Raw genomic sequence first — 9743 nt, 5'->3', positions numbered from 1 at the left:
TGTATCTGTGCAAATGTAAATAAAGTCTGTTCTGTTCTACAGTTGGCACAGTCATGTAGCGTCTGTTAAGCAAAGTAAAACAAACACAAATGTGAGCAGCTGTGTGTGACAAGCCCCGCATTAATGGTCTGTGGAAAAACTCGTCCATTTTTTCCACCTTCTCAGTTCTGCTCACAGCCTCAGCATGAACATAAAAAATAAGTGTTAAAAAAAAAAATCCCCTTCACACCCCGATTACAACCAATTAATGTGATTCTTGTAACACAGACAGTCTGTTTATGTCACGTACACATCCATCGGTTCATGTTCTTTTTGTATACTTGTACACTGTTTGTATTTTTATGAAGGCGTGTTAGGGCCACAGAAGAAAAAAAATGCTTGTCACTACGAGAATAAAGTCGTTAATTAGCAAGAATAAAGCTGTTATTTAATGAGAAAAAAGTCATCATTTTAAAAAACTCATTTAATGAGAATAAAGTTGTTAATGAGAATAAAGTCATTATTTAACGAGAATAAAGTCGTACTTTTATGAGATTAAACTTGTAATATTTTGAAAGTTCGACAGTTTCCAGTTTTACAGCGAAGGACACAAGTGAATCAGATCCTTTCCTTCTGTTGGACTCAAACTCTCAGCAGAATCCTCAGTTTGTTCAGAAACTCAAACCCTGTGTGTTCAGTTCAGTTCTGCTGTTTCCACAGACGGTCCTACAGACCAACACTGCAGCAGTTTGGCTGAAACAGAAGAGGACATTTAACACAAATCAGTTCTGACAACAAAGCCACATGTGCAGACGGTCTTCACTGTCCTTAAACTGATGTTCAGATGGAGGACAGACTCAGTTTGACCTCTGAGTCTGAACCACAGATGAAAAGAACTGAACCAAATGTTCACAGTTCCACGTCCATGAGCAGAAACAACTGCTCATTATATCAGGACTTTATTCTACAAATATAACCACTTTATTCTCGTTAAATAATGACTTTATTCTCCAAGTGACAAGCGTTTTTTAGTCCTCTGTGTCCCTAACAGGCTGTTGTATATTTGAACTCTTCTTTCAATGACATAAATGTGCAGCTGCAGTTCACCTCCTGAACACCAGGGGTCAGTCACACTCACACATTCACAGCGGAAACAGCTGAAAATGGACAAGTTTGAAGAGGTAAGAGGCGAAAAACAGGACAATATTTAACACAAATCTGATGAATTAACGGGATAAAATAGAAACTAGTTGAGTTTTACTGTGGGGTTTCTCAGACTGATGCAGTTGTTTGCCCACAGGTCCACACGGTAATGACAGCTGAGGTTCGAATAAAAGCTGCTTCTGCAGTTTAGACTGAGCATCTGTCTTCTGTTTGGTTCAGATGGAATAAAGGTCTGCGGTCATGATTGGAACCAAATTAATTTACTAAACTGTTGTACATGAGTGAGAATAGCGAAAGATGTAAAGTTTTAACATTAAAAGTAGATGTAAATTAATCTGACATCTGTATGAACACAAAGCAGAAGGTACCAGTGAGTTTGTCATTTAAAGTTTAAGGCCCAAAGAAGTTTACACTGGCATTAGAACATTAAAAAAACTGGAACTGTACTGCACTGCTGGGATGGAGAAAGACAGAATATGTCAGACCTACTCGTGGGAACTTCCAAATGAATTTTTCTCCACATTGAACCTTTTCTTAGTGATTCATCACCATTTATTAGAATATTATCGTCTGCATTTTGCATTTTTCAGTTTAAATATTTAATTTACTTGTTCATGAACAGAACTGTTTAAAGTTCTGTTCATTCTTTACGTTAGTTGTTTTTGCAGCGTTCAGATGAACATGCAGATTCATTTCTCAGTCTGTTTTCTTCAGAAAAAAACAAAAAAATACTGTAAATCTGTGCACAGCCTTAAAAGACAGAAAAAAAACAACAGAACTAAAAGGGTTAAAGGTTGAAGTCAGTATTTAGTGTGACCTCTGACCCCTGGACAAGAAGCAGCAAAAACCATCAGAAACATCTGGAATGTGTTGAATGAAACCTGGAATAAAACATCAGAAAGTGAACAGAAGGATTGTAGACGTGTTCAGAGTCAAAGGACGGTCACATTAAATGAATACGACCACTGTGGTTTAAAGAAACGCTTTTAACTGAAACTGTTGTTTTACGTCTGTTCATACGACAGTCCAGTATGTTTGTATATTTACTGTAGTTTCTTGTTGTATCTGAAGAAAAGAGACAGAGAAATAAATCTGCATGTTCATGTCAGCGCTGTAAAAACCACTGATCTAAAGGCAGATGAAAACGTTCTGCACAGTACTGTAAATGTGCATGAAACCTCTTAACTTTTATAATTATTATAGAAAACAGAGAAAATTGAAGAAGTGTTGAACGTCCAAAGGATCCTATCTGATGTCCATGAAAATCTGAGAAACTGAATTTTACCAGAATTATTTACATGTATTAATAAGATTAAAAGTGTTGAAACATTTTCGATCAGCAGATGCTTTTGCTGGAGGCTGTGGATGTTTAGGTTTTTAGACTGAAAGCAGGACGGTCAAACTAATGTTAGTTCAGTTCCACATTCACACTAACATGATCTGAAGTGGGCCGAACCAGGACAATAATATAAAAAATAAAATAAAAACTGATGAATAGAATAGAATAGAATAGAATAGAATAGAATAGAATAGAATAGAATAGAATGGCCTTTATTGTCATTAGACAGCACAGAGTACATTAGGGACATCGGCCGCTGCTCCTAACTGATAAATAATGTCAATTCTAAAGTTTTCTCTGTTTTTGAGTGAAAAAAGTCAAATTCCATAATGAAACTGTTTACATCTACATCCAGTATGATCTGAGGAGGCACTATTTAAACATCTGAGCAGGTCCGGTATGGAAGGAGTGGGTGGTATTTTCTTTGATGGATGAAACTCATGGATGTAATAACTAATCCCATATTTTATCCTTTTAATGATGTTACTAATGGTTATTATTTTTAGATTAGCATTGTTAATAATGTGAATTGTGATTGTCATGCATATCATGTATTGTTCTGTGTTCTGTGTTGGACCCCAGGAGGATTAGTTTGTCACTTTGGTGGAGCTGATGGGGATTCTTTTAAACATCTACGAACTGTACTTAAACATAACATGAACAAATATGAACAAACTGAGCATTCTGAAGAAAAATCAGTGGAATTTTAACAATATTACACCTTAGTTTATCATTTATACATGTTTATTCTGTCAGTTCTGTCACTTAAAGAAAACCAGTTTTCGGCACATATGCTAGTGTATAAATGTATATAATACCTTTTGTCTCTTTTTCACTTCTGAAGGCAAACACTTCTGTTTTTCTATACTCTTATTATTTTTTATTTTTGATATCTGCTTCTTTTAACTGTTTGCACCAACAGAACCAAGATAAATTCCTTGTAATGTAAAAATTACTTGGTAATAAATCTGATTCTGATTTATTCTAACGTACAGATACAGTGGATCTACAAATACACACAACATTTAATAACAGACTGAATATTGGTCCAATTCCACAGACTTCCATTAAGACATTTCAGGTTGTTCACATTTTCTGTACAAGGCTAGTCTGTAAATGTCAACATTTTTGTGTAATTTTCCTTTTTTTTTTTTTTTACACTAAAACTAAGAGAAAAATTAGCTTTTTTCTTTATTTATAGTTTATTATACTTGTATTTTACTTTAGATTGAATTGACCTAAAATGATTTGAACATCTTTGGCTGTTAATGTGTTTAGTGTAATTGTTGTATTTGACACATTCATTCCAGGACCCTATGGTGGGCTGCTTTTAAGCCCCAGGTCACATGTTTGACAGCTATGGGTTAAAGGTTGTGAACAGTTACAGAAATGACATCATCAGTCCAAGGTTATTATCATTAATGAAAACCAACGAAATGACCAAAACTGGAATTGAAAAAACATTTTCGTTAACTGAAATAAATAAAAAGTAAAATTAAAAGAAAAAACAATAACTAACTGAAACTGTATTGTGTGTTTACAAAACTAACTAAAACAGATAAAAATTATGGATAAAATTCCCTTCGTTTTCGTCTTTGTCAACGTTGGATTGATATGAAATCGATTTATTTCGCTTGAGGAATTTTAGCTGCTGGTATCATCCGACACTTTTTGCTCCGTCACTTGTGTTCACTTGTGGTTTCCAGTCGTCTTCTGGTCCCCACTCTACCTGGAAACATGGAGACTAAAGCAGCAGAGTCCTGTCTGGGATTGATTTGAATAGGAGCACAGAGAAGAAGAGAAAAGAGACCACTGAACTACAACTGAACTACAACTGAACTACAACTGAACTACAACTGAACTACAACTAAACTACAACTGAACTACAACTGAACTACAACTAAACTACAACTGAACTACAACTGAACTACAACTGAACTACAACTGAACTACAACTAAGCATTTAGAAAAAAACATTAAAACTAATAAAAACTATCAAACCTGCTCTAAATACGAATTAAAACAAACTGAATTAGAGAAAAAAAGTCAAAACTAAATAAAATTAAACTAGAATGAAAAATCCAAAACTATTAGAACCTTGCATCAGTCCTTGAAAAGTCATGGGAATAGGGATGCCCGATACTCGGTTCGTGTACTCATATTCATACTCGTAAAAGTAATCTGATACAAATGCACCGATCCCACTTGTGTCCGTGTGCCATTCCCAGTTCAGTGCAGCAGGTACGAGGAGGAGGAATAATGTGTGTGAGTGTGAAGAGTGTGGAGATGGAACCAAAGAAATGAGTCTGATCACAGTAAGGCTGACTGACAGTACCGTTCAGACACAGACAGATACAGACGCAGCCTTCTGTCTGTAATCTGACTACATTCATCTGTTTTCCACCTGATGGAGGATGAGTACCCAGACACAGAATACCAGCGGGAGTACGGAGCGGTGCGGACCGCCGCCAGTGGAAGTGAAAACCAAACTTGTGTCTCATTTGTCTTTTCTCTTCCTGCTGAAGCTAAACTTTTAAACCTTACAGAGAAAACACTAACATTAGTATCACAGTAGTGTTCCTCTGTCGTCTACAGGTTTGGTATTACTGACTTTCTTCTTCTTCTCATTAAACTTTCCTCTTCTTCGTGGTATTTGTCCAGTATGGTTAATTCAGAGCGGCGCCCCCTGGTGGATTAACTGACAAACGCTCATTCCAACACATTAAATGTCAGTAGCAGCACTTTGTTCCAGTCAGACTAATGACAACGACAATAAAGCACATTTACAAAAGGAACTAACAACTGGAATGGGATTACTAAGGACTAGGATCAGTACTCGGTATCGGCAAGTACTCAAATGGAAGTACTCGTACTCGGTCTGGAAAACAGTGGTATGGGTGCATCCCTAGATGGGAACGTTTTGAAACTGCACTGATGTGAATGAACTCCTCAGTGGATCCGTTAACGTCCAGTCTGCGTCTGATGGGCCGTCTGTCAATAATCACAGATTTAACTGGATGCTGACACTGGTTTCCAGGAGCGTCTGAAGATCCCGTTTGGGCAGAAGCTCCTGGATGCCGTCCTGTGTTCCCCCTCCTCAGCAGAAGACGTCCACACCGCCGTCATACTCACGCACGGTGCTGGAGGAGACATGAACTTCACACACCTGGTTTCTGTGGCTCGTGCACTGGCCTCCAGCGGCATCTTCTGTCTGCGATTCACATGCAAAGGACTCAACCTGGCCTACAGAGTGAAGGCGTACCGCGCTGTGTGGGTGAGCACCTGCAAAAGGACACCACCCACTGTTTTACACACAGTATGTCTACTGGGAAATGTGGAAAAAATGACCGAAAATGATCAGGAGAGCGTTTAGAGCAGGGCTGTCAAACTTCAGTTCCACATTCAGTTCAGTCTGATCTGCAGTGGGCCGAACCAGGAAAAGAATAACAGAATTATATAGAAATGATGTCAACTCCAAACTTTACTCTATGTTTTAGAGCGAAATAAGTAAATTTACATGATGAACAGGTTTACATCTGCAAACTATCCTTTCAAAAGATATGAATAACATGAACAAACTGAAACAATCAGTGTAATTTTAACACTATTCTGTCTCAGTTTATCATTTACATGTGCAGTAGAACTGACAGATCACAGTGGATCTACAAACACACCAAACATTTAATAACAGACAGAATATTGTTAAAATTGTACTGACTTCTCTTAAGACATTTCAGGTTATTCATATTTTTTTGCCAAATTATACTTTGTTTTAGTGTAAATACATGAAAATATTTACATTTCCAAACAGAAGCATTTGCAGTTGTCATTATTTCTGTTATTCTGATAGTGTTTGACTGGTCCTGCCCACTGCAGATTGAACTGGTCTGAATGTGGAACCTGAACTAGAAGGACTGTTTGTATCTTAGTGTAATTTCTGCATTTCACACATTCATCCCAGGGCCGGACTGGAGCCTTTGGTGGGCCGGATTTGGGCCCCGGGCCGCATGTTTGACACCTGTGGGTTAGATTAAAGAGCTGTGAAGTTAGTAGTGAGTCAGTCTGCATGGTGAGGAAAACTAACACCGCAGGGCCTTTGAGCAAAGCATCAGGAAGTGACCAGATGGGATGAGAACCATTAAGAAACAACTTTTAGAGTCAAAGAAAATAAGTGATACAGATCAAAGCAACTCTGGACTCATCTGGAAGTATAGAGAATGGAGTTGGATGGAAAATGTCAGAGTTTGTAACACACAGGTGAGTTTGATTCTGAGGTTTATGAAGGTAGACAGTTATTATGGGATGTTCTTATCTTTACTAAGTTTCCGTTTGTTGATCCGTGGTTCCGACTGAACTGAGACAGTTCTGACCATGTTTGTTGGATTCAAACAGATCTTTAGTTCAGTTATTGACGACACAAACCAACAGAAAACAGAGGATTAGTGGTTTTACTGTGGCTGTTTTAGACTAAAACAGAGCTAAGCTAACAGAGCTAAGCTAACAGAGCTATACAGGGTGTATCAAAAAAAAACTATGTATTTTTTTGAAAACTTACCCCCAGTTCCGCATTTGATCATTTTTGGAATGTTCTTTTCTGGACGTCGGTAGGTAGAGGATTGGTGGATATTTGTCTAAATTTACAGACCCAGGGACCAACTGCACAATCCAAGGTAAAACTGGTTTGCGGGAAGTAGCGGTGGGATTTAAATCCAATCAAAGGTCATGGGTGGAGCCAATGGGAGGGGCCAATGGGAGGGGCCAATAGGCATCCATCTGGTTTTCCACCAAATTGCCAGGTTACAGCATTAACAGTGTGGACACCATGTCAGTGTCATTTCTTTACCCATGGCAGCTGTTCTGCCTTTTAAAGTGAATTCAACTGGTTTAGACTGAAAATGTCACTGAGGACAGGACGGGTTAGGGTGAGGGTTAACCCTAAACCTAACCCTAGCCCTAAACCTAACCCTAAACCTAACCCTAGCCCTAACCCTAAACCTAACCCTAACCCTAACCCTAACCCTAAACCTAACCCTAAACCTAACCCTAAACCTAACCCTAGCCCTAACCCTAGCCCTAACCCTAACCCTAAACCTAACCCTAACCCTAAACCTAACCCTAGCCCTAACCCTAACCGCTAATCGTGTAGTATTTGATGTGGCATGAACATACACATGGAAAGCTTATAATACAGAAAACATGCCAATTAAAAATGCGTGTATATTTATGGAATTCATGACACCACGTTGATTTAATGATGACTTTCTCGTTTCACTTTTTCTTCGTAGGACTACTTGAAAACACTGAAGTTCACCTTAAAGAACATTTTTGTTGGTGGTAAGAGGCAGTTGTTCCTTCACTATGAATGATGCGTAAGTTCACTGAACAACAGCCTCCTCTAATGTTTATAAGGACATAAACGTTCTGCTGAAACAGACCCTGTCACACAGAGCCTCAGTATTCTGCAGGTCCCACCAAGGTTATTATCGTTAACGAACACGAACCAAATGACAAACCTGTCCTGTCCTGTGTGACCTCTGTGTGACCTCAATGTGACCGCTGTGTGACCTATGTGTGACCTCTGTGTGACCTCTGTGTGACCTGTGTGTGACCTCAGTGTGACCTGTGTGTGACCTCTGTGTGACCTCAGTGTGACCTGTGTGTGTCCTGTGTGTGACCTGTGTGTGACCTCTGTGTGACCTCTGTGTGACCTCAATGTGACCGCTGTGTGACCTGTGTGTGACCTCTGTGTGACCTGTGTGTGACCTCAGTGTGACCTGTGTGTGACCTCAGTGTGACCTGTGTGTGACCTGTGTGTGACCTCAGTGTGACCTGTGTGTGACCTCAGTGTGACCTCAGTGTGACCTGTGTGTGACCTCAGTGTGACCTGTGTGTGACCTCAGTGTGACCTGTGTGTGACCTGTGTGTGACCTCAGTGTGACCTGTGTGTGACCTGTGTGTGACCTCAGTGTGACCTGTGTGTGACCTCTGTGTGACCTGTGTGTGACCTCAGTGTGACCTGTGTGTGACCTGTGTGTGACCTGTGTGTGACCTCTGACCCCAGGCAGGTCCATGGGGGGTCGTGCTGCTGCGGCTCTGTGCAGACAGCTGAGTGCTGGAACAGAAGGTGCAGTTGGAGGCCTCATCTGTCTGTCCTTCCCCCTCCACCCCCCCGGACAGACGGACGCCCACCGGCAGCGCAGTGCGGACCTCAGGGAGCTGCCTGAACACATGGAGGTGCTGTTTGTGTCTGGAACTGAGGACCAGATGTGTGAGAAGGTGAGGACGGGTCCCTGGGGTCAGGAAAGGTGAACTCCACCCCTAGTTCTGAGGAGGGTGGAAGAAAATATCACTTCTGCAATATATCGCGATATTTCACGATACTGTATTGATATTAAAAAGTACTGTGTCAATATTTGTAGGTATTTATTTAAATGAAGATACGGTGGAGGTTCATGTTCTGTTTTGTTTTTTGTGTAATTTTATTTTTATTTATCTGTAAATGATGTTAGTTTTTACAGAGGAAAGTTTTGTGATGCAGTATTACATCCTGTTCTAAACAAATAAATATTTGTTTAGTATTTGTGCATATTTCTGCTATAATAACATTTTTCCAGGAAATGTTGTCTTAGAAGAAGAAACAAAACAACAAAAAATATTGACTGGTTAACAGTATTGTGATACATTGCGATATATGGTATCGTGGTCCTAGTATTGTGATTTGTATCATATCGGCAGATTCTCGCCGACACAAACCCCAGTTCTGAGTCAAACTCCACCCACAGCAGAAGTCTGAAAACAGCTGCGAAGAAGGAAAGACTGAGACGGTGGTGATCAGCAGATGCTTTTCCATCCGACATCTGCGCAGAACTTCCAGATATTTACTAAATGTTAGATACCAGGTGTTCTGTTCGCCTTTCCAGAAGAACCCTCCTGTTCTCGTCAATGTCTAGTGCACTAATGCTGCCTTCATGTGCTGTGGGAATTATGCTTAATACTGTTTATGAACTTTGCACATGAACGCTGCGTCACGTCATATTTTTCACTGGAGAACTGGGACAAATTTTTATCCACAAACTGCCAAGATGAAAATAACTGTTCAACATGTCTGACAGCAACGAGGGATTAGAACCAATGCTTTTATTAGAAGGTTAATGCTTGTTATACTTATTTTTTTGCTTAATTCAATTTTTTTTTTTTTTTGCTTATTTCTAGCAAAAAAATCTTGAATTAAGAAAAAAAAAAACTTGAATTAAGCAAAAAA

General features: G+C 39.4%; 1 protein-coding gene across 3 annotated transcripts in view; it reads left to right on the top strand.

Annotated features, from left to right (window-relative positions):
- Positions 1-1130: 1130 nt before the first annotated feature.
- The window catches only part of tex30 (testis expressed 30), a 9234-nt gene continuing 621 nt past the window's right edge, over positions 1131-9743 (top strand). Inside the window, exons 1-5 of one of the 3 annotated variants that reach the window (XM_030124163.1) lie at positions 1131-1160; positions 5520-5756; positions 7768-7816; positions 8544-8758; positions 9218-9587. In XM_030124163.1, the coding sequence (XP_029980023.1) occupies positions 1143-1160; positions 5520-5756; positions 7768-7816; positions 8544-8758; positions 9218-9313 (615 nt within the window). In that variant the 5' untranslated portion in view covers positions 1131-1142 and the 3' untranslated portion in view covers positions 9314-9587. Of the gene's footprint in view, positions 1161-5489; positions 5757-7767; positions 7817-8543; positions 8759-9217; positions 9588-9743 lie in introns of those variants that run through there. The other 2 variants (XM_030124162.1, XM_030124164.1) reach the window with 2 other exon arrangements.

Source organism: Sphaeramia orbicularis, chromosome 21 (genome assembly GCF_902148855.1).
Source record: "Sphaeramia orbicularis chromosome 21, fSphaOr1.1, whole genome shotgun sequence".
NCBI lineage: Eukaryota > Metazoa > Chordata > Actinopteri > Kurtiformes > Apogonidae > Sphaeramia > Sphaeramia orbicularis.
The sequence above is the reverse complement of the archived record's forward strand: the minus strand, read 5'-3'. Positions and strand labels throughout refer to the sequence as shown.